Source organism: Mytilus trossulus, unplaced genomic scaffold (genome assembly GCF_036588685.1).
Source record: "Mytilus trossulus isolate FHL-02 unplaced genomic scaffold, PNRI_Mtr1.1.1.hap1 h1tg000244l__unscaffolded, whole genome shotgun sequence".
Lineage (NCBI taxonomy): Eukaryota > Metazoa > Mollusca > Bivalvia > Mytilida > Mytilidae > Mytilus > Mytilus trossulus.
The window spans coordinates 849213-875916 of NW_026963317.1; the positions used below are offsets into that span (position 1 = coordinate 849213).

The 26704-nt window shown below is 31.0% G+C and overlaps 1 protein-coding gene across 4 annotated transcripts; it reads right to left on the reverse strand.

The window, feature by feature from the left end:
- Positions 1 to 855: 855 nt before the first annotated feature.
- Positions 856 to 26687, reverse strand: LOC134701363 (reticulon-1-A-like). Of its 4 annotated transcripts, none has more exons than XM_063562501.1 (10): positions 26480 to 26687; positions 23822 to 23854; positions 22996 to 23031; positions 19530 to 19604; positions 11730 to 11937; positions 10872 to 11010; positions 10106 to 10175; positions 6124 to 6170; positions 4865 to 4923; positions 856 to 4368 (listed from the first exon to the last, which is right to left on the reverse strand). In XM_063562501.1, the coding sequence occupies exons 1-10, from the start codon at positions 26595 to 26597 to the stop codon at positions 4320 to 4322; spliced, it is 834 nt and encodes a 277-aa protein (XP_063418571.1). In that variant the 5' UTR covers positions 26598 to 26687; the 3' UTR covers positions 856 to 4319. The 4 variants fall into 4 exon arrangements, with proteins under 4 accessions (XP_063418571.1, XP_063418569.1, XP_063418572.1 ...); XM_063562499.1 differs by having other exon boundaries at positions 26219 to 26683; XM_063562502.1 differs by lacking the exon at positions 19530 to 19604 and having other exon boundaries at positions 26480 to 26686.
- Positions 26688 to 26704: the final 17 nt, after the last annotated feature.

Consider the following 26704-nt stretch of genomic DNA (forward strand, 5'->3'; position numbering starts at 1 on the left):
AATAGAAAACGCTATGGCCAAACAGAGAACACAATGATCAAACAGAGAAAATCATGACTAAACAGAGAACACCATGACCAAATAGAGAACACAATGATCAAACAGAGAAAACCATGGTCAAACAGAGAACACCATGACCATACAGACTACAACATGACCAAATAGTAAACACCATGACCAAACAGAGAAAACCTTGACCAAACACTTTCTATCATGGCTAAACAGACTACACTATGGATAAACACACTCTACCAAGGCAAATAGACTACGTGTTTCTCGTTTCTCGTTTTGTTTATATAGATTAGACCGTTGGTTTTCCCGTTTGAATAGTTTTACACTAGTAATTTTGGGGCCCTTTATAGCTTGTTGTTCGGTGTGAGCCAAGGCTCCGTGTTGAAGGCCGTACTTTAACCTATAATGGTTTAATTTTTAAATTGTTATTTGGATGGAGAGTTGTCTCATTGGCACTCACACCACATCTTCCTATATCTATAAACTATGGTTAAACAGTCTTTACCATGACCAAACACACTACACAATGGCAAAACAGACTACACCATGGCCATGCAGACAAAACAAATGACTAAATTCAAGAAAATCTGCTGCTCGAGAAGGGTCAGCAGTACCTGTTGATTTTTTTTACTGATGAAATATTGATACTTGCACAAATGTAGAGATTTATCTATATTTTACTGAAAAAGGGCAATTGAATTTTTCACTGGACCTGTTAATGATTTTTCTCCATATTTTCATATATACTAATGAACTTTTTGAAGGTAGAATGACAGAAATTAAGCGGTTTCACTCAATAAATGATTTGGATTTATTAAACAATATCAACTAAATAAAGACAAATACTTTCAACATTCAGTTTATTTTATTCAAGGCTTTGCACATAAAGCAATTAATCACAAGGTCTCCAGGAATTAAAGTAAATGCATGTACATAAATGATAGAAAAAAAGATGTTCTCTCTAAAATAATGAGTTGCATATTAAATAAAAGAACATTATGATAACAAAATGTCACAGTATTGAGAGAATATACAGACTTCAAGAAAATATAAACATTTGATGTTTTTGTTCTGGTATAACTAGTATTTCTTCAATCATACATATGTCCTCAAACACTAAATGTGTTTAGTTTGGTCAGCTTTTTATCAGTGTTTTCCTGTACCTCTGGGATGAATGAAATTTTCAAATACATAACTTTTTAGGTTCTAGATAAAAAATGTTTCAAAAAGTTTCAGTTGATCACTGATAAATGGAAAACACAGGAAGATTGTCAATAAAACAACTACCAATCATTATGCAGAAAAAAATGATTAATCAATCATTGGTGTTTAACGCCACTTACAGAACTATTGGCATATTGTTGCATTCAGTTTTTATTGGTGGAGGAAGCAGGAGTGTCAGATGATAAGAAAAAGAAAAAAATATCTACTTGCAGAATGATTGAATTTCTAAATATTTCCATCTTTTTATTAAGTGTGTACACTGTTTATAACAGAATCAGAATATGTTGAATAAATAAATCTTTTAAAAATTTTACACTTTTACATTGAAAACTACAAAACAGTACAAAGCTTTACACTTTATATATAAATATATTAGATACACCTAACTGTATAGTATACTTTATGTTCATAGACATCCCGCTAAATCAACTAAATTATGTTGGGAAGACATTATATAAATAAAATTTCTAGTCATGGCAGAAAAATCAGAATAAAATTTTTAACAAAACGTCAGAATAATCCAAGTACATGCTTTCTGTATACTAGAGTTATACAGGTTTAAGTACTGTGAATGTGGGCGGGAAATAAACAAAACGTTATAAAGTATATTAAAGAGCACCTAACTTTGTGGTTCAACAATACTAAGAAAGTTAGCACTCAACAAATAATGATAAATCCTAAATATTTTCTACTTTGTTCTTGCCAAAAAAAATCGAGATTTAATATTGATGGAACAATTTAATGAAACCAAGTCCAAAATGATCACGGCAAACTGAGCGAAACAAACACAAACCCTGATAAAATACTAGATGTTGTTCAACTTATTCAAATGTTTTTATTTCAGTCACTTCTTAACTGTTTTCAATGAATGTCAACATTAGAACAAGAAAACACTAGAGAATATAATAAAAGAATCAATGATGGTATAAAACAAAAGAGATCAATAACTTCCACCACTCCAGTTGATGATAGCCCAGTCAGATATCTGCATTCATGAAGCGTACATGGATTTTAATGTGAATGTTCTGTTAAATTTCCATCTCCTCTTCTACTTCAATGATATATCGCTCATCTAAAAATTGTTTTAAATCATGCAAAAAGCACTACCGGTAGCTTGCTTAAATTGACCAGTTAAATTTATAATTTCCCATCTAAATTCAGTCTAAATAAATTCAAACCTCTCACTTGCTTTAATTTTATTTATGTGACATATCAGAAACCCTGGAGAACTGAGAGGTTTGATTTTATTCAGACTAAATTTGAATATGTGTATTGTTCTACAAATATATCTACCAATAGTATACAAAACCATATAATCCAAATTATTGAATTGCCTTAAGATAGTCTCATCTTTTCCAAATTACAAGTATGTAACTTTCTTCATTTGTTCCAATGGCACTTAACAAAGGTTATAATTTTCAGATCACAGCCTTCAACTCCAAAGTACAAATATCGACCGTCTCAACCTAAAAACTTGAACAAATTGGTTTAACAGGATGACGTGCACACATCTATATATACATAACAAGGCAATAAAAACAGAGTATTACAAAACATCAAGGAGAAAGACTGAAATGTATATATACAGTGTATTTCATATTTTACTATTCTACAGCATTGTTACCATAATTTTATGAGACAGTGACGACTATCTTGCTATGAATGTGAGGTCTTCTTTCATATATTACTTAGTAATTATATAAAGGCAAGGTTTTCCATTCCATATCTATTCTACAGCACTTTATGATATACTTTAAAAATCTAGCGATATTTCAAATAGCCATCTTTTTAAATTTTCACTCTTCCAAAGTGTAAACTTGCCAAATTTATTTTCACATACCTAGCTTATATAACGTTTATTGTATACCCACAAAATTCTACACCACTTGCTAAAAGCTATGAAGTATTTCAAGCATTTGAAAGCCTAAATTAAATTATTAAAAAAATTTCATATGAACAGGTCTACCTTAAATAATTATGCTGTGATATGGTTTTTTATGTTCAAATGGCTATATATTAACAAATAAATAACAGAACGTCTTGTTATTAAATCCCTTCAGATTTTTCATGTGTTTGTTTGTATCAAATACATTCTTTTATGGTATTTTACTACATGTACCTTTGCAAATGTGTCATAAGAGATATAATACAGCAAGACAGTACTGTTAAAACTTGTTAATTGAAAACGCCCAATTTGGTAGCATGGCATATGATTATTTTGGTAAATGGAATTGACTTTTCCTTCTTTTTTTTAATTAAATTTGTTTAATTTTCAAATTAATAGTTTTTTGTTCAATAAAAAATATGTAACGAAAGAAGTATTTCTATTATAACCTGTTTCTGGTGGTATTGTTTTTGTGTTTTTGGTGAATAGCACTTTTGATTTATAACCTGTTGTATATATTTTTAATTTATTGAACTTATAGAATTTCCATGATGATTTATTCAAATTGACAGTTGAAATCTTCAACATTTTTAAAGAAAACAAATTTTTCTGTTCCTAATTTTTGACATCATGCCGAATATTTACAACCAAATATGTGGATGTGAAGAATTATTTTTTGAGGTTGTGGTGTTTTACATATATTTCTGATTGAATGGAAACATATAGACTAAAAACTTTTTTACAGAAAAAAATCACAAGACAGGAAAGAAAAAATATTTTACAAGGTAACTTTTAAGAATTATGATCAACATTTAGGACAATGAATAAATAAGTACAACACACAAAACATTTTACTTTATAATGAAGCTTACAAAAAAATGTACTATGAAATTTTTAAAATTCTACAATACTCCTCTCAAAATTGTTTTTAATTTTTTTTTTTTAAATTCAAACATATTTTTTTTGCATATTTACGTCAGCTGATAGCAAAAAATTCTTTCAAGATGGAATATTAATGTGTCCTGCAGTCCGAAAAAACATTTCAATCATTTAAGATACAATGACTAATACTGGTACAAAGCGTGATGTAAAATAAATATGTCACTTTCTGGCTCTCAGTTTATACACAATCAGAGGACACAGTCATCTTTTTTATATATATGGTGTATTTCTTGTCTACTAATTATTCTTCATGGCTTTACTGTGCTTTTTCTTTCTTTTTCAGGAAAGGTAACTTAGCTACGACTCTGAAAAATAATAAAATATACTACTAGTACATGTAAAATTATTTCTTATTGTTTTACCAAAAACTGATCCATTACTAATTCCCTTATGTGAACATTGATATTTTTCCCCATTTGTCTATAAAAAAAAATTCTTTCTGTGTTGTGCTAAGTGTTTTTACTCTTTCCTAAAAATTAACATTGATATTTTTCCTCATTTGTCTATAAAATGGTTTTCTTTCTGTGTCTTGCAAAGTACTTCCAACTTTTTTTCGAGATTAGTTTTTCACTATATCTACAGACTTCAGTACACAAAGCTATCTGTGGGTGATCATTATGTAATCTATCTTCTGTTTAATGCAGCGTTTTTAACATTTTTCCAAAACTAGTTTTATAGTATATTAACAAACTTCAGAACAAAGTTAATTATCTTTGTAATGCATGGTGATGTACTTTACTATTTTTTACTATTCTTGTGCTTTTAAAATATTTATGGTGGACATGAATAATTAATACTTACTGAGCTTTAACTTTACAGACTTGGTCACAAGCCATTGACACATAATTATCTATTTGTACCTGTCAAAAGAAAATATATATATAATCTCTATATTCTATTTAGGCCAAACAAAAATATATGTCTGTTTCCTGCTGCCAAGGCAAATAAATCAGGGTCGGTAGGTAGTGATTTTTTTTTTACACTCCCTTTCAGATTTGCAGTCAGTTAAATGTCATGTTTGGTTAGGGTCCATTACCCCAAAATGATATAATCTCTTTAAAGAAGCTTTTAATTGAATTATCCCCCCCAGTGCCGACATTTTTAAAACCCTAATTGTAGCACATTTGTTCTCAGAGCAGCCATTTTGATTGTTTCTGTATAGTAAGATGTGGATCAGACCAGAAACTATTTTTTTCCGTAATTGAATAAAAAGATCTAGGGTCTGGGTTTTTAGTCAGGATCGGTCAGCAACAGGAAACAGACATATATTTTTTTTGGTCTTACTATTTTGTGTATGAGACTTCAGAACTTTGGGGTATGTCCATCTGATGTATATCTTAACATTTATTTTTGTGGGTACCAAAATCATTGATTGAGGAAAACTTATATTTTTGTTGATATTTGATTTCTTCGTCTTGACAAATTCTGCATACCAGCTTTTTAAAGGTGGTACCCAACACTTTCACTAAAATTAATTTGGCTTGTCTAATTTTCATAAAATTTTGACAATTTTTTTACTTTGACCCTTGTACAAAAACATAAAAAAAATCAAAAAATTTGAATCAAGCGTTTTATCAAAAAAATCACACTGGTTATATAGCAGTTTGACAAACACTTATTTTGATCATTGTGAAGCTTTATATTGCCTTCACAAGGCAACGTAACTAAAACGTTTACCTGATATTACAGAGTTATCTCACTGTAGTGTTAGGTACCACCTTATGCAAGACTTTACATGCTATAGAATACAACCAACTATGCACAGATGCCTTATTTAAAGTTTTAATTAGTCTTACAAATTTTCAGAAGTCAAAATTTTATCAACTGCATTTGTCAACATGACTGACTTTTGTTATAAACTTGTTTCATCAGGTAAGTTTCTTGAATATGTATGAAATAATTGCTTTAAGAAACAAATATTGTTTTCTTGAAATACATGATTTTCTGTGTAATTCTGCATACAAGCTTAGTAGCAAATTGTGTTGTTGAACACAAAACACTTTAATGACAATGCTTCAAGTGATCCAAGTGCATTTTTAAAATCTGGATATAAAGTTTACCTTGTATGTTTCATAGACTTTAGGTAAAGTAAATATAGCTACCAAACCTGCAATTTATAAAAAGTATATATTAAACATGTTACTTATTAATTTTAAAGTTTCAATTTTCAAACAATACTGAATAAAAGAGTGATGAAAGATACCAAAGGGACAGTCAAACTCATAAATCTAAAACAAACTGACAACGCCATGGCTAAAAATGAAACCAGATGCTCCGCAGGGCGTAGCTTTATACGACTGCAGAGGTTGAACCCTGAACAGTTGGGGCAAGTATGGACACAACATTCAAGCTGGATTCCGCTCTAAATTTGGATTGTGATTAGTGTTGTTCCGATGATCGGAATAAGTCGGAAATCAGTTGGTTGGGCCTTGCGATGTCGATAATCGATTGGGATTTTGTTCAATCGATTGTCGTTTTAAATTTCCGGACCTTTAGCTTGTCAACTTCCGGTCTGTTTTACCGTTTGCATTTTATATGCGCAGTCAAACAATATTAACCAGTCGATGACAGTAACAATGTCAAACATCCAGTAGTTAAAGAATAAACCAATTTCCTTCTTTATAAACGTGACAAAAGCATTTGCAGATTGATGGAAGGTTATTTAACATTAATAACTTTGTATGAAATACTTTTATTGTTATTACCGGTACTTGTTACTTGAGAGCGGTACAAATCATTCTGATTTTAGACAAAATAATTTCGTTGCTTCATTAGAACGTGTTGCAAATTGCCTTTTAGAAATGTTTATCCATGTGTTGCATCAAAAACGTCATATTCCTTTCCAAATTGTTTGCCAAACATCGTTTATTGTTGTAAATTTTCCGAAATTTGTCCGCCATTTATAAAAATATACGAATCACGAATCGGATACGGTTCAACTATGTAATAATTCCGCATTCTTACAATTATAAGTTCAGACATACGAATGACACAATTGACAGAAATTAATGATCACAAGAGTGAAAAAAAGCGTTCTTCACGAATTAACAGACAATGGCTTAATACCCTTTGTATACTGTATATCTTATAATGCAAATGCATTATTTTATTTTTTTGTGTTAATTTTAAATTTCTAAAAATTAAAAACTTTATATATCTTTTCCTAATTAGAAGCATTCAAATGTTCATACAGCTATGTTATTGAAATTGTTTTGTGAGTTACACCATTGAAATTTAGAAATGTTAGTGTCACTGTTGGTAATAAATGTTGTAATTATGAGATAAAATATGTTCAATATGAATCTTGATTCTTATCAAGACATTTCATTGTTTTAACTGCTGAATAGATAATTATCAAAGGTACCAGGATTATAATTTAGTACACAAGAATATGAAAAGGAAACAAAAGATCAAATATGAATATATAAACTCTGCAATGATATTGAATGTACACATAAGACATGTACAATGAGACTAAATACATGATTTCCTTTAAAAAAAAGGGCAAGGTATTATTATCCGATTATAACCGATAGTCGGTTGGTTGCTGTCAACCGATTGTAATAGATAATCGGTTGGTAATTTCAACCGATTATCCAACACTAATTGTGATTAAATAGTTGACACAGCATAGGTTTCTGACACAGAATGAATGTATTCAAATGAACTTAAAATTTTTGTTTTCTCTTAGAGCAATTCACCATGCTGTTGAATATTAATCCTCTCAAAAAAATGTTTGAAGAAATTTTCTTTTTATTTATGAAATTTCAAATGAGAAAAATTGAACCCAATTTTTTAATCACATCCCCCTTTCCCTTATTCCAAAACTAATTTCAATTAAAATATTCTAATGGAGTTTGCAACAATTACTACTCATTTAAATACATCATAAAATATTAGATGTAAAAAAACTGCTTGTTATCACTGAATGGTAAAGATTATTTAAATTTATCAGTTGGTAGTAAAAAGTGAATATACATTGTATATTGTATGTAACAAAGATTTAAGTTGATTCTGGACAAAGAAAGATAACTCCAATTAAAAAAATTTCTTGCAGATATTTCTTGCTTACTTTACTGGACAAAGAAAGATAACTCTTAATTAAAAAAAAATTAGCTATTTCACAATATTGTGAAATTAGATATTTCTTGCCATTGCACAATACTGTGCAATTGAAAAGACTTGCTATTGCACAATACTTAATATAATAATTTTAGATCCTGATTTGGACCAACTTGAAAACAGGGCCCATAATCAAAAATCTAAGTACATGTTTAGATTCAGCATATCAAAAAGGCCCAAGAATTTGATTTTTGTTAAAATCAAACTAAGTTTAATTTTGGACCCTTTGCACTTAAATTTAGACCAATTTTAAAACTGGACCAAAAATTAAGAATCTACATACACAGTTAGATTTGGCATATCAAAGAACCCCAATTATTCATTTTTTTATGAAATCAAACAATGTTTAATGTTGGACCTCAATTTGGGCCAACTTGAAAACTGGGCCAATAACCAAAAATCTAAGTACATTTTGAGATTCAGCATATCAAAGAACCCCAAGGTTTCAATTTTTGTAAAAATCAAACTAAGTTTAATTTTGGACCCTTTTGACCTTAATGTAGACCAATTTGAAAACAGGACAAAAAATTAAGAATCTACATACACAGTTAGATTCGGCATATTAAAGAACCCCAATTATTCAATTTTGCTGAAATCAAACAAAGTTTAATTTTGGACCCTTTGGGCCCCTTTTTCCTTAACTGTTGGGACCAAAACTCCCAAAATCAATACCAACCTTCCTTTTATAGTCATAAACCTTGTGTTTAAATTTCATAGATTTCTATTTACTTATACTAACGCTATGGTGCGAAAACCAAGAAAAATGCTTATTTGGGTCCCTTTTTGGCCCCTAATTCCTAAACTGTTGGGGCGAAACTCCCAAAATCAATACCAACCTTCCTTTTGTGGTCATAAACATTGTGTTTAAATTTCATTGATTTCTATTTACTTCAACTAAAGTTATTGTGCGAAAACCAAGAATAATGCTTATTTGGGCCCTTTTTTGGCCCCTAATTCCTAAACTGTTGAAACCAAAACTCCCAAAATCAATCCCAACCTTTCTTTTGTGGTCATAAACCTTGTGTCAAAATTTCATAGATTTCTATTAACTTAAACTAAAGTTATAGTGCGAAAACCAAGAAAATGCTTATTTGGGCCCTTTTTGGCCCCTAATTCCTAAAATATTGGGACCAAAACTCCCAAAATCAATACCAGCCTTCCTTTTATGGTCATAAACCTTGTGTTAAAATTTCATAGATTTCTATTCACTTTTACTAAAGTTAGAGTGCGAAAACTAAAAGTATTCGGACGACGACGACGACGACGCCAACGTGATAGCAATATACGACGAAATTTTTTTCAAAATTTGCGGTCGTATAAAAACAAAGAGACAAACAATAGTACATATGACATATTGCAAGTCTGAAATTTTGCCCATTTTTTTTGTCTTACAAACTATATTTTTTTTTATGCATGCACCATAATCGATGCAAATTCTCATTCAGTTAAAATGTTACAAATAGAGTAATGAAATAATCCTTCAATTTATGGATCAGACATCTATTTTTGAAAGCAATTTTTTTCAGAGTAACTTATTTTCTTTCTCTCTAAGAAACTTAATAAATATTATGTATGTATGTGCCTGTCCCAAGTCAGGAGCCTGTAATTCAGTGGTTGTGGTTTGATTATGTGTTACATATTAGTTTATCATTTAATTTTGTACATAAATTAGCTGTTTGTTTTCTCTTTAGAATTGTTTTACATTCTAATTTCGGGGCTTTTATAGCTGACTATGCGGTATGAGCTTTGCTCATAGTTGAAGGCTGAACGGTTTCCTATAGTTGTTAATTTCTGTGTTATGTTGGTCTCTTGTAGAGAGTTGTCTCATTGGCAATCATACCACATCTTCTTTTTTTTTTTATATATTCTAACAGACGAAACCAGAACTATCTTTATACAATAAATTACAAGTGTACTAACCCATAATGATGAGAGTCATTCCATTAAACCAAGATCCAATGTATGTCAACACCCATAACAGCAGAGCAAACTGAAATATATAATATATCTTAGTTTAAATATGAATGACTAAGGGGAATTAACTCAGTTTAAATATAAATGAATAAGGAGAAATTACTCTAACGCACAATAAAATCAACCAGATCTCTAGCCCATTTGTATGCACACAATTTAATACATTTCATGCAATTGTACAAATATTATCTCCCTTTCTAAACAATCTTACTAAAAAGCTAATACTTTTCGTAAATAATGAAAAAAAATAAAATAGGGAAAACAAAGTTGTAGCCAAGTATGGTGTATCATGGGGAAAATCTCTGCCTGACTAAACAAATTGCCATTTATTAAAAGGAATATATTTAGGATTTTGTATTCAGTCCAGGGAATGGTAATATACGATAATGGTCTGTACATTTTAACACAGGTCATCGTCTGATCTAAGATTTACGACTTTTCTTTATTAACGAGTGAAGACAACTTTTCATTATAAATGTGTGAAGAGATGTCCCATGTGATATCAGACTTCTTCTAACATCTGTTAAATAGAAACTCCTTCAAACTTAGTTTGAGGACAAGAGGAAGAAAAATTAACCAAAGTGTGTAATCAGATACTGAAAGTCCAATACTTTAATTTTTAATTATGTACTTTGGAAAAACTTCTATGTTCTGTGATTGTTGTTTGCTAAATATTTACTCTGCATTTTTCATTTTTTCTATTCATTTTTACCTTCATAGAATCTACGAGATCCTCAATAAGGAACAATCGTCTGAGCTCTCTAACAGTACAGTTAATATGTTTACAGATGTTCTTCAGAGCCATTTGTGCTTTATCCTCAGGTAAATCAATATTCAGATCCAACATGGCTCTACAATTACAAATTGACTTAAATTAAACTGAATGATCTCATTACAAAACTATCTATGGTGTACCTAAGAAAACATAATCTGAGGTACAAAATTACAATTGTTTTGAAAGAGGACTCAATCCTCTCCTGTCTTATGATATATTGTGATTAATTTTGATTCTTTGTAGAATTTGCTTTTAAGTAAGATCTTTTATAGTTTCTGTTTATTTTGGAGACAGCTTTTTAAAGTTTTGATAATTAATAGATATAGGAAGATGTTGTGTGAGTGCCAATGAGACAACTCTCCATCCAAATAACAACGTTTATCCAAATAAGAACGTTTGTATAAAACATGTATATTGCCCTGTGTTTTGGTCATTTGTTGTTAGGTTGCTGTCTCATGGATGTTTCCACAATCTTATAATAATTCTTCACTTATATGGGTAACCAAACTGTTCCAATGCTACATGAATTTTTCATTATTTTGTGCTGTGTCATATAAGTTTTAGTTATTTCAGTAAGTTTCATGCAGTAATATGATTATTTTGGTGTTTTAACACTTTAGACTACATCAGGGACTCTTGATTTTATTGGTGGAGAAAGCCAGAATTCCTGGAGAGAACCATCAAACTTTTGTAAGGAAAACTGGCATATCTAGTCAATTAATTAAGATAAGACAAATGATTCCAAATATGTTCAAATCCCAAACAGAAAATGTCAATAAAAGAATAAAATCTTACTTGAATGGATGAGCATCTCCTGATTTCTGCACCGCCGCCAATACATTCTTATAAATCCTAAAACTTAATGTGACTGACAGGACAGCTAGTGACAGGTAAGCTAACACACTGAGTACTGAGAATATAGCCAGAGACAGCAAAATAAATAACATGGATCCAAACACTATCCCGGTCTTCTTTAAATCTCTCCAATAGATTAGTTCCAATACTGAAATTAAAAAACATTTCATTAAATATATGTATCACTATTTATTAGGAGAAATATTCACACCCTTAATGTTTTTATTAGTAAAATTGACCCTGAAAAAAAATTACACGGTCACCCCAGCAAAACAATAAACACATTGAAGATGTAAAAGCTAAAACAATGCAATAGAAATCTTTATTTTTTCAAATGTGCTTGAAACTTTAATGCATCTTGCATCAAAAGAGTCAGTAAACTGCAATATTAAATTTCAAAAAAGCAAAATTGGGATGCAAGAAAAAATAATTTTGTAAATTGGTGTTTTGTTTAAGTTAAAGTTTTTGTTGTCACTAGGAGCAAATCTATTTTGGATAGTATCCATTTGTCTTGTTCTTGACCCCCTTATTTCAAAGATTTTATCTCTATGGCATACCATTTCATAACATAAATAGAAATATTGTGGGATATCTTCAAAGTTGTGTTGGGTGGGGTTTTGGGGACTGTTTATTCTTACTTTCTCTCATATCAAATAATAAACACAATTAATCATGATGTTTTATTAAAGAATATAACTTTTTATAGATGTAGACCATGAATGATAAGCCAATGACAGCATACATTAAGTTAAGCACATGATTAGTAGCATTTTTAACCTTTAACTGTCTCAACCTTGTTTTTGAACCAGATGCCACTACTTTTTGACTTTATATATCAAGTTGCAATCGATCTTAAAAAAGTCCTTGAATACAGGTAGTATAGAATAAGATACATGTATATGCATAATCAAAACATTCAATCAATGCTATATGTATATTATCTCATCAGGTTTATTATGCATGAAGAAATGTTTTTTTTACACAAATATAATGTATTCTTTATTCTTCTACTTTAACAGGTATTTGGTTATAATACTGGACAGACCTGAATGTGAATAATATGGGAGCCCACAGGCATGCTACTACCTTCTTTAAATAGTTTCTAAAGTAAAAGTCTTTCACTGCAGCAGTCGATCAGTAAAGGTATAAGATACCCACCAGAGGGCCAAAACCCAATGGGATTTATGTATTTTACATCAAGATATAATGGTTTATATATGCAACAGGACAGATTTCTGTATATAAGCAACTTGACTCTATTTTATTGAAATGCATTGATAAATACAGGATACAAGCCATCTTTGCTGTAAACAAAATTGTAAGTGGTGGATGGAAAAGTATTAAATGGTTTGGGTTAAGAATCTAAATCTTATAAGTTTTCACGTTGTGGTTTAAGAAAACTTCAACATCATCAATCATTTAGTGTTGTTATAACAAAAGTTTTGACCCAATGTAGAAATGACTTTAAAGTATAATATTTCTCTACCAATACTCTTGTCACCAATCAATCAAGTTAACAATAATGAAGCAGAGTCCATACTTATCCAATGAAATGTCATTGTTGTTGACAGAAACAAATCAATAGTTTAGCTTGACAAACAATCAATTTAAATGATGAATATCAATTAGTCATCTAAACAGCAATACTGAATAAATGACATTGATCTATAACTCTTCACTACTCCACCTTATTACAGCACAGTAGGAGAAATATAGATTCATACACAGCAACAAGTGTATTACAATATTTCTCCACTCAGAGACAGTTAAATTTTATTATTCAAAGTATGAGGCTAAATAACTCAAATTAAACTGTCCAGAGTGGAGAAATATCGTTATATACTGAATAAGTGACAGCGATCTATAACTCTTCCCTACTCCACCTTATTACAGCACAGTAGGAGAATGTAAATTACTTTTTAAGCACCCTGTTGTAAAAAATTAAAATATTCATTGTTCCAAAAAAAGGCCCTGGAAAGGCGGGACACTCACATACATCACATACATAACCATTGCACTATGATTTCATAACATATTTTCACATTGAGGATATATTTCATAAATGTATAAGTGACGCATAAAATAAGCTAACAAGGACAACAGCTTTCATTCCACTATATTTGAAGCAACTTACTTTTGCACATACATGTATATTGTGAGGGATAAGGTTTTGTGAGTGCATTAGTATGACAAAATGGTCTCTAATTTATAAGACGAAACCAACAACCTAATTCATACAAAACACAGCCAAATCCAACAAAAAAAAGATACCCAACAAGACAATAACTGAATTACAGGATCCTAACTTGTGACAGGCACATATAAGACATATGCATTGGCTGATCCAGGGGGAGGGTTTTGGAGTTGGAAGTTGGAACCCCCTTTTTTTTTTTGACGATCAATGCATTTGAATGGGGACATAAAGACTGCCAATAATGGTGGTTAAGTATTGACTTATGAAGCTAGGCCCACCTCAATATTGATTTAAATTTGAAAAAACAGGCACAATAAAAACCGGATACTTTCATTAATTTCCAATTCCAATGAATATTTACATGTAATGATGAAACTGATCATCGAACAAAATAGAGTGCCCACAGTTCAGTCTTGATTAATCTAAAGGGACCATGTATCTAATATCATTTCAATTTTTAGATGATTACTCTTCTAAATAATTAATAAATGTTGATATCATATAAGCTATAATTAGAATAAAATTTCCAAACAAATTATCTACAAATCATTGAATCCCCTGATTCTGAACAAGAGATCGTGCCTCAAAAACTCACGATTTCAATATCAACAAATTTTTACATCTATCAAAATAGAAACAAACTAGTATATGCAAACACAATAACTATTTACCAGTTTTACGTTTACGAAATATCTTGTTCATTACAAATCCCAAACAATTTCTACAAAATTCATGATATTGTTCGGATATATATATAAATTGTGGTCACATTATTTTTATGTATTGACCAGGACCATACATATATATCCATCATTAAAGATTCACACCCCTATAAAAAGGTATATAAAACAGTGATAGCATACATGCACATATTATTATATATTATACTAAAGATGTTCTTTTGAGCATGTTCCTATTTTAGTGACAAGTGAACATTATCAACCTATAAAATGACCTTATTCTATAATTTCTGTAAATTTGTGACTCATATAAAGAATTAACCACTGCAGTTGTATAATGCAGCAAGACCTAATATCCCAACCACAATCAAAGTTGACAAAATCAATGATCAACACTGCGTTTTATATAGTGCATATTTATGTCTGCATTCAAGCTGCATCTCATATTGATTATACATGTTATATTTTTTCTCTAAATTCTAATGATTAACCAGGCTGCATTCAAAGCTTTTTCTTTTCATCTTATCATGCATTGCATTCCATTGATAACATGCATTCCTACAGGTGATCCAAAAGGTGATCAAGATTTTATTGATCTGTAATCACAATAAATGTAAAATCAATCACCTCTGTCAATGAGTCAGTCACTGTAATCTAGGATTTGTCAATAGTTTGTGTACTGTTGTTTCAGTCTACTTCTTTATCATCATATAAATAAATGTTATACATCTATGATTCAGGAGTCATGCAAATCTTACACATAATTTGTGATTTCACAACTGCCATTGCTAACTAACTAATCCTTTTGAATTTAATTAGTCTTACCAAGTATTTGTAATACACTGTATACAAATCCTTGGTTTTAGAGAACTCCTGGTGGGTTTTAATTTTGTTATATAGATAATCCCAGAAACAGGAATATTTACTTTTACAAAACGTCTGGGTTCTGGTATTCTTTATAAATTATTTTTTGATACTGAGGTCTGAAATGTTCATTGATTAACCCATGCATTAATTAGATTTTGCAGTAATGCAAACATTAACATCTAGCCTGCACTGACAAACTCCCTAATCATGTTATTACATAGATAATTCACTTCTTGATAGCTAGCAAAGAACAGATGTTATACAAGTTATTCTGATGTAGGCAATAATGATTTCTGATCACTACAGGTGTAAACTTGGGGTATTGTAAGGTGTAAACTTATGTGGATATTGTTAGGTGTAAACTTTTGGTATTGTTAGGTGTAAACTTGGGGTATTGCTAGGTGTTCACTAGAGTATTGTAAGGTGTTAACTAGGGTATTGTAAGGTGTTAACATTAGTATTGTAAGGTGTTAACATTGGTATTGTAAGGTGTAAACTTGGGTATTGTGAGGTGTAAACTTGTAGTATTGCCAGATTTAAACTTGGGTATTGTGAGGTGTAAACTTGGGGTATTGTAAGGTGTAAACTTGGGAGTATTGTCAGGTATAAACTTGGGTATTGCCAGATGTAAACTTGGGTATTGTGAGGTGTAAACTTGGGGTATTGTAAGGTGTAAACTTGAGGTATTGTGAGGTATGAACTTGGTGTATAGTAAGGTTTAAACTTGGTGCTCTTAAGGTGTAAACATAGGATATTGTAAGTGTAAACCTGGGTATTGTAAGGTGTAAACTTGGTAGTATTGTAAGGAGTAAACTTGTGGTATTGTAAGGTAATAACAAGTGGAAGGAATTAATCTAGTTTTTTTATTGTAAGGTATAAACAAGTAGTAGGGATTAAACTAGTTTTTTTAGATTTCTTTTAGCCCATAATCATCTTCACCACTTTAAAGCAAAAATTAAAATGATCTTCAAAATAATTTTACTTAAACAAAGATATGCAATGTGTATATCTTTGTCACCATGGGACAAGGATTATTCTTTTGTTCATTATAATTTTCCTTAGAAATATTGATTTATTGATTGGTCTTTGCTCAACTCCAGTAGAAAATATTTCATGCATGTTCTGGATTAGAACTTAACAATAATTGGTAGATTTTGTAATGTGAGTTGACTGATGTAAATTTAAATTTGTTTCCACTGAAAAATGAAGGTAAATGTATGTTGGGTAATTTCATGAAAATTGAGCCTCCTTTATTATTTTTAAGTCAGAACCCATTTAGACATCAGCGGACAACAATACGAATGTGTGACCTAACCGTTCCCTTTTTCTTTGAAGGTTACTTCATGAACTTCATGCATGAATAAATACTGGAAACATAAAAAGTAGATGTTTAACACATCACTACACAGCTATGTGATAAATAATTAATAAATAGTTACTTTTTTTCTGATTAAATTATAGAATACCAATCTAATTATCATGACCTATCTAGTATACCAAGTATACCAACGTTCATCAACCTAAATAACAAGTTTTTTTGTTGCAGAAGGTTAGATCTGAATTTAACGATGAGACTCATTTAGAAGCTGATGCCCTAGAACGGGGGGGGAGGACTCAATTTATTTGTTTGCCAAGATCTGCTTCCATTTAGTGCATGTCATTTTTTTGTATTATAGGTAAACATAGCTTAACCTAGTCATAAGCTTTTACCTGACTTTTTATTCAAATGTCACCAACTATTTTCTCGTAAAAGCAAAAATACATGATCAATTGCATTTTAATATATGTGTAACTCTTCTTTCATGTAACAAATACTTCAACAAAAATGTCAAGAAAGGGCTTTCAAATTGCAATTTTTACATCAATTAAAATAAAAGTTATATATACATATATTTAAATTTCTGAAGGGCATGTAATGTATGCATTCATATCATGTAGGTAGGTGGAAGCATTGTAAATCCATTTAACATATGTACCATGAAGCATGAAACAAATTCTGTAAACTTGTCATGTATACCTGGCCATGGTTGACACAAGATCCAAAAATGTTTTTTTAAGTGTTGAGCAGAAAATCAGTGGCAGATCCAGAAATTTTCATAAGTGGGGGCTCACTGACTGACCTAAGAGAGGGCCCACTCAAGTCACACTTCAGTGATTCCCTATATAAGCAACCAAATTTTTTCCCAAAAAGGGGGCCCGCCCCCCCGCCTAAATCCGCCTCTGAAAATGATAAAAAAAAATAAAAAATGTCCCAGACTATAAAAGAGATTAGGTTCCCTCAATGGCAATACATTTCTCCCCACCTCATTCATTGATTAACTAAAAAGTAAGGTTCTTGCATTTGTTTAAAAAAAAAATTTGCTTTTAAAATCACTTTGAACATCTGAGTCTATGATCAACAAATCCTTTTTAACCATAACAAAACTATTTGACAAATGGAAGGGATTATATTTGTTTTCCGTACAAGTTAATATATATTCAATACAAAATTATGTCAATTAAGTATGAGCAAGAAAACTAGTAATTTATTATTGACCGTTACCTTTTCTGATCTCAATTACTAGTACTTTTCGAAGTACATCTTTTTTTTAATCAATCATTTTTTTGTAGTATAAAGAAATAATATGAAATAGAACAATAAAAGAAATAATAAAAAAATAACAAAATAACAAAAAAATACAAAATGAGAAACAAAGCAAGCATAACCAAAATGTATAATAATTTTGAAAACAAAAATGTATGTGACCCAAACCATAATGGCATTAATGCAAATGTGAAGACACATGGTGGGCCAGTAAATTACAAAATGTATGCTCATTGATCATTACGTCTTAAGGATGTACTTAGGTGAGGTTTTGGAATTTGTGTCAAATGTTCGGACTCCTTGGTGTTTTTCCATACAATTCAAAGTAAAATTTTGCCCCATAACACCCAATTATTTTTTCATATTAGACTTAATAGCACATGAAAGGTCATTTACCAAAATTTTAAAAGATTCTTGATTTTCTTTCTTTTGTTTTGAGACCCAAATAATACAAATGCAAATATAAGGTAAAAGTCTGAGTCAGCATTTTCCCCGCCATTTTTTAAATCTCAAATATCTGGAAAAGGAGGTCCATGACCTATCAATATTTTTAGCTTATATTTATCCTTAAAGGATGCTCTACCAGATTATAGTATCAATTTTAAATTCTTAATTTAGTTTTTTTCAACTAAACTCATCTTAGTACACCCTTAACACAATATGCAAGGAATAAGGCTTATCTTGTCTAGCAGATTTTTTGATCTCATAAATTCATCCTGTTTTTAAGAAACCACACTTAACTAGTTCAAATATATTATAGTACTAAAATAGATAAATTTGAAATGCGAAACTCAAGCGAACACAAGAACAAATATTGCATACAAAAAGCCCTATAAAAAGCATTAACATCAAGATTGTTGGGTAGCCGGTGGCAGATCCAGAAGTTTTCATAAGTGGGGGCCCACTGACTGACCTAAGAGGGGGCCCGTTTCAGTCACGCTTCAGTGATTCCCTATATAAGCAACCAAATTTTTTCCCAAAAAGGGGGGGGGGGGGGGGGCGGGCACTCCCCCTAAATCTGTCTCTGGTTGCTATCTCAAAGATGTTAATTCCAAATCTCTTTTGCTCATTTTTCCATTTATTTTTGGTTTCAAGACTCACTTGAAGTAATCGGTTTTCAATGAATTTCATAGAGATATTCTGGTTGTCTAAGTACTTGGCTTCCATATTCATGGAATCCCTCAACATTTCCAAGAAGACTTTTAAATGAACCACTTTGTGTGTACTGTACAACTACAAGACTGATCAGTATATTAACCTATATTTTCAAAGTAGTAGGTCTTTTTGGAGTAAAGTAGCCTACTTTTGGAAGCCTGGACATTATCCGCTATTATTCAAGACAATCATGCAGAGTGCTTGCAGCCTACATGTATATTGGATGCCATTTTAGTTTGGACTACACATGCCGAACTTACAAACTTTATGCTCTGGTTCTTCTTCAATAGTTGTGACTTTATGGTCGGAGGCAAAATAAGTGTCTTCTTCATCGTCTGGTGTTTAAATAATTATCAAATAAAGAAGGTTAATAAAAACAACACAAAAATTCTACTAGTATATAAATCATTCGAACTAGAATATAATGCTATTATATGTAAATTAGGAATTTTATTTCTTTAAATTAAACCCATCCATAAAAACAAATATGCCTGTAATCACTAGATATGAAGTCTAGGTGACTTTTCATCCTTTCCCTATCAACTGATTAACAGGTAACGTTTAAATTTATCCAGAGAGAGTAAATTTAGTCACATTGTGACCATATCCATACTAATGGTTGAAAATAAGAGAAAACTTTAAAAAGAAAAGAAAACAAGAAAAAAATGAAAAAAAATTGAAAAAAAAAACACTATTCCATTGTATAATAATTTGTGTATAATATTGCAGATCTAATCAAATTTTGACACAATAGGATTTCTTGTGTCAGCTGTATAGGGCTGTTTATTTGGAAAAGTTTTTAATTGTCATCTGTTGTTTCCACACAAGCAATATGGAAGACCTTTTTTTTCACAGACAGAAAGAAAGATGTATCTGACATATATATATACTTTACATTTATCGGATTTCCATCTCTCAGTTTTTACAAATTTCATGTAATATTTCAGCTTAAAAATTACATTGACTTCAACCATAATGAAAACCGCCACATTAAATCGATAAAATCACTCAGAACTTTTAAAATCAAATCTTTTCTTATTCCACAAAATTCTTGTATAATTTCTACAACTTCATTATTATGATTAAAAAAAAAATCATAATGTCTCATTTTGAATTGTAATACATGTATTTAGATTCTGAATTTGTCTATTGACTTGGCAGACACACAGATGGACATAACAGTACCAAACTCCTTCTAACATTTCCAAGACATTCATTCTTATCTTGAGATGATAAAGATAATAAAATCAGACCTATTGACTTGGGAGACTGGTGTTTACCAATGTATTGAATATTTATGATGGAATTATAACCATTACAATGATAAAGCAATCAATACCAATGATAAAACAATCAATATCCACTTGTAAAAACTGTGGTATGCTGTTCTAATCATGATCCTGTTAATTATAACATTACTCATACTTCCCTTAGCACGCTTAGTGATGATATGTACTAAACAATGTCAGATTATAATAGGGTTTGAACCTTAAATACAGCAAACAGGCAATAATACCCTACAACCAAGGAGAAGTAAACCAGATTATCGTCCTAGGATCAAATGAGGATTCATCATGACTTTGTTCTACAGAAGCATCATAAAGGAGTAAGTTCGGTAAGGACCATATATGGCCCCAATTATAAAGTTCATAGTTACAAGACAATAAATGTTTTAAGTTGCCTTAAAGACATGTTAGAAAGTTAAACAGAACTGTTTTTGTCAAAGTTTAACTCTATCACGTTGATTTTTACATCCAAAATAGGTCAAAATAAGGGATTTTGGTGAAATTTGACAAAATCAGCTCGATTTCAACCAAACGAAGGACCAGGAAACATAGAGCGCAGGCGTAGACAAGCTTAAGATTCAAATAAAACATGTGAAATGTCTTCACAAACATTATTTTAAAAGATCTTTGTTGTCGACGTATGCGCTCTATGTTTCCGGTCCAAGAATCTATGGAAATTTACCCATTTTCATTAATTTTTTCGTGAAAAATCAATATCAGTACAACTTGTGACGTCATAATGAAACGCAGAAACGTAAAATTTTCAACAAAATGGTTTATATCCTAGCTAGTCAATGTATTAGCTGTAATTTATCGTGATATTGGTCGATAAATCTGAATTTCAAATTTACGCTAAAAAAGGGGGCCATTTTACGACATTATCGAACATACTCCTTTGAGTCAACCTCAATTTCAATTCCACAAATTTCTCTCATTTTTAGAAATTTCTGGATCGTTATAAATTATATTGATATTAAGACAAAAACCATTGCGATAATGATGATCCTTAATTATCATAGACGGATTCTGGGTGGGCCCCCTTTCGTGGAAAAAATTGTGGTTGATATATAGGGAATCACTGAAGCATGACTGGAGTTAGCCCTGCCTTAGGTCAGTCAGGGGGCCCCCCGTTATGAAAATTCTGGATCCGCCACTGATGATGACCAATTTGAAATCACACAAACAAACCAATAATTGAAACAAAATCAGCAGCTATCTTCATCTTCTTAGTTAACATCAAACCTTTTTCAATGAATATACATGTTTAACTTTTCATATAAGTTTAATCTTTTTTCTACTATTTATTTTTTCAGACTTGCATACAATACAATTATTAATTGATTAGTCATTTGGTTGATTACACATTTCACTAATGCCGTGAAATTAAATACCATAGAAAAGTCTAGTTTCCCCATTCATATAAACTTTAAATATCCAACCCTTTTCAATAAACTATATAAAAAGACATCAACAAAAGTACATAATACTTTAAATTTTTATCCCAGCAGTTTCAGAACAAAATCCTAATTTTATATATACTTTTTTAGAAATATGTTTTGCTCATTTCAAATTAACAATATCTAAGTTTCTTTCTGGATGGTATACAATTTTCATATATACATTTTTTTGTAAGACAGCATCCCAACAAACAATAAGACATCTATATGTCTCTATGTCAAATTTTAGTCTTAACAATATTAAGACAATTCTCTTTCCATAATTCATTACATAAGGAATAGTGGATTTAGGACTGGAAGTTAAAAAAGATTTTTTTTGTGCAGACTGCTCAGTGAAGTTGATATTTACATAATACATACTACAGGGTATGCCTTATTTAAGGGTACAGTAAAAATCCAACAAATCGGATACTCAGCAAAAAATATCACATTACCCTATATATTGATCCAATTAGACGATTAGGTGGAGTCTACCGTGTAAGCAAACAATTGTTCAGTTATTGTGAACTGGTGTGAAAAAAAGCTTACATATTACATGTCACTGTATTATCAAAAGTTGCATTCATTCAAAATTATGTAGTAAAAGTAATGGATATTAGTATAATTTCAAATATACATGTACCTGTTTAAGGTTTTAATATGATTTTCTTTCAAAAATATTACTTCTGTGGGGAAGTGATCTTGAAATAATATAAAAAAGAAGATATGGTATGATTGCCAATGAGACAACTATCCACAAAAGACCAAAATGACACAAACATTAACAATTATAGGTCACCGTACGACCTTCAACAATGAGCAAAGCCTATACCATAACCTTATTTTAGATGGTACATTTGTATCTGACCTGAAGATGGAATTATAAAGGGTAGATACTAAATTCAGGGTAATAACTAATTTGAACAACCTTAAACAGATAATGTTGGTCTTGTCTAATCAAAAATCAAACTAATCAAAAGAAAGTTATTTATAGTAACACTTACCTCTTGGATCTACATTTTTTAACCATGATGCAGTTTCTGAAAATATAATTGACATGTATCAAAAGTTGACCTGTTAAATAAATGTTTCAATTGAAGTAATGATTTTAAGGTTGATACTCAATATTTTACAATACGGGTCTGGAAGAAGGTGAATAACACCCTGGCACAGAAAAATATACATGTACATGTAACACTCAAGTATTTAGCAAAAGTGGTTCTCATGGGCTTGTTTAGAACATATGACTGAAAGTGTGGGACCCGTTTCCTAAAGGGGTTTCATTTGAATCGAAGTTAAGTTATTGAATATTAGCAACATTTGATTTTTTATTTAATTGCCTATCAGAATTGTAATACATGTACATGAATTCAATTGCATTATTTTTTTCAAATACATATTACAGAAATAGTAGGAAATTAACTTTTATAAGTTTAAGGCTAAAAAAAATATATAGAATCAGTCTTCATGATGAACTGTTTAATCTACAGCCCTGACAGTCTTCACGATGGACTGTAAAATCAACAGGCTCCAAGCTCAATTTTTGAAAATTTTTAGTTAGATTCTGTTGGCCTGCATGTAGATATGATTTTTACAGGCCCGAGAGCAATTCTACAAGCCTGGGCTGCCACTCAGTGTGAATACTGCCTGAGGCCCGTAGCTCAATTTTTGTAAATTTTTAGTTAGATTCTGTTGGCCTGTAGATATTTTTACAGGCCCAAGAGCAATTCTACAAGCCTGGGCTGCTTGAGCTGCCATTCAGCATGAAGACAGTAGAATGTATGGGTTAATAATATAAAAGTCAGAAAACAAAAATATCAAAGTTGTTACCTGCAGGTGGACTTGTGCTTTGCTTTACTGATTCTGAAAAAGAAAATATAAATGATGTGGTATTACATGTATTACTTGTGACTATTTAATATTCGTATATATGTACAAGTTATTTTAATATCTGTAAACAGAAAAACTTGTGCTACGATTATATTATCTTTTACAATAAAAAAAAATTGTATATAAATTTAAAATAGAGAAACAAATTCTGATTATTAAACTTTCATTGCTAATAATTAATATTTAAAATTTTATCAAAGTTTGTTACAGGTTAAATGATCTTTATAAAGACTAAATAAATGCATTATAAATACTTTAATCAATTTCATGAGCTGGTCAAACACACACACACACCCAACACAAGTATCAAATGAATAAAAGGTAATTCATGACGTGAAATGCAAACATTAAAGATGATAAATAGAACGCTAAATATTAGCTAGGGGAGAATTTAAAGCTAGATATTAAGAGTAAGTTTGACATTTTAATCTCGAAGAAAAAAGCAATAACTTCTGTAAAGCCAAAAGGCAACCTTTAAGAATTTGGAGTAGATGAAATTTTACCCACAAAAAGTATCTTTCTACGGGATTTTGTAATGATTACATGACTTGATAAATGCACATTTTCTGAAAATCTAGTAATTGCAATAATTCAAGATACAACCTTCACGACCTCATTCATTGGCAAACATTGTATCTAAAACTCAAAAAATGTCATCTAGAAACAGATATTTTCCAAAACGTCTTCTTTTAATTGATAAAAAGAGAGAAAGTTGAACTGTGTCCTTAACCTTTGATCCATTGAGCCAAAAATCAATAGGGCCTTCCCATTCATTGCCAGGGTATCCAAATTTGTTAAACAATTGGAACAAGTGAGCCTCTAGTTTTGAACAAATGTTGTGTTAAATAGTATACAAATTAAAGACACACTGTGCATATGTACAATACTCTGTTGACTGTTTATGTTGAGCAGAGATCACACTCCAGTTCATACTACTTTGAATTTATTAGTAAGGATATTTACACAAAGAAAGACCCAGTGCAGTGTCAGTTTAACACACACACTAAAAACTAGAAGTACATTGTAGCTAGCTATAGCTAAATGAACAACTACAGAGCTTGGACATAAATCTTCACTACTTGAGATTTTTTACTAAATGTTTCATAAAAATCACTTTTTTTTTCAAAAAATTATTGTAGCCAATATGGGCTGACATGCACATGTCCAGTCAAAGGTAAAATTAAGTAATTAAACAGAAAGCAAAGCCCAAATTTTCTCTAACAGCAAAGAAGCAAGTCAAAACAATTGACAAGGTGATAAATAGTTATGTCCATGCGCTATAGCCTAAGCACTCTTTATGGTTTCCCTTTGTTAATGCACTCAACAGGATCTTTGGTCCAACTGCATTTGCTGTTCCATTTTTACAACCCCGTCTGTAACATGTCTAAGATCAGTTTTAATTCATTTATAAACATGTTACTGTTTAGTATACTTTGTCACTGTAAGATTTATAACTAAGGACAATTTTCAGCTTGCATTAAAATGTATTGCATTAGAAATTTTTTAACCTTTTTGGGTTACAGTCCATGAATATGTTATACAATTATTCATATATTTTTCTGTCCAGGGCTCACAAAAGTGACAAAACTGTGGGAAGTGGTGGTCTACAGAAGAAATATACTATTAGGTCAATTATAATAACATGATTACAAATGTAGCAGCCAAGAAAGCAACATCTTTGACCTAGCTACTCTGTATGATGAGGCTGTGCTTTTAATATTTAAAACAAGAATGTGTCCCAATACACAGATGCCCAAATCGCAATCATTTACTATGTTCAGTGGACCGTGAAATTGGGGTCAGAACTCTAATTTGGCATTACATTTAGAAAGATCATATCATAAGGAACATAGATACTAAGTTTCAGGTTGAATGGACTTCATCAAAAACTACCTTGACCAAAAACTTTAACCTGAAGCAGGACAGACAAACGAACAGACGGATGAACAGACCAGAAAACATAATGCCCCTCTTCTATCAAAAGTGGGGCGTAAAAAGTGTTCTCCCTAGAAATTTTTTAAGACACAAAATTTCAAGGGCACATAACTCTATTTTAGACTGAACTACAATTTGTGACCTGAATTGCCCTGAAGCAATCGGTCATAAATCATTATATGCAATAATGCACAGTATTAATATACATGATAAAGATTTATAATATGTATACATGAAATATATTAATTTAAACACAAAAAGCGTGAAGAGTCAGACTTCGCAAAGTATATCACTGCAACTGGAGTCGGGACAGACAGTAACAAAATTACCAGAATGAGTTTATCTTAACATATGTTTGAAAAATCTTTTAAAAACAAGAGCGCATTTTAAATAAACTATTACCTGTCTTGGGAAGCTTGGGCACTTCTTGTTGGGGTTCTTTTTTCGTTTCACTTTCAGTGTTCTCGTTTTCAAATGCAGACATAAGTTGATCTACTTCTTTAGGGGGTGCTGTAGGTTCTTGGGGCTGATAAGAAAAGGGGTCATTGGCGGTAGCAAATGCAGACTGACCAGTAGAACCAAGGTTAACTAAATCACTAAAATTATCAACTGGATCAGTATTGACGGGCCCGGGATCATAACGATCGGCCTCTGCCTCCTCACCGACATAACTCGATGAAATTTCTTCATCTTGCTCTGGTATTTTCTCCACTTTCTCGAAATCCTCTTGGTGGTAGTTATTTTCTGACTGGAAATCTCCTAACAGATCGTTGTCTGCCATTCTGTCACACCTTTAATTTCTTGGTTAATCTTACAAACTGTTCACTCAGCTGTCCCGTGCAGTTAAATAGTGACGTTATGGCCATGCGCATACATAAATTATTTTTA

Bases quoted from the DNA above. Each gene is read 5' to 3' on its own strand.
- LOC134701363 (XM_063562499.1), bottom strand. From the start codon at position 26,597: ATGGCAGACAACGATCTGTTAGGAGATTTCCAGTCAGAAAATAACTAC. The intron at 10,176-10,871 runs GTAAAAATGAAT...TATATATTTCAG, and splicing joins ATCTCGTAGATTCTATGAAG to TTTGCTCTGCTGTTATGGGT. The intron at 4,924-6,123 runs GTAAACTTTATA...TTCTTTTGACAG, and splicing joins AAGTCTATGAAACATACAAG to GTACAAATAGATAATTATGT.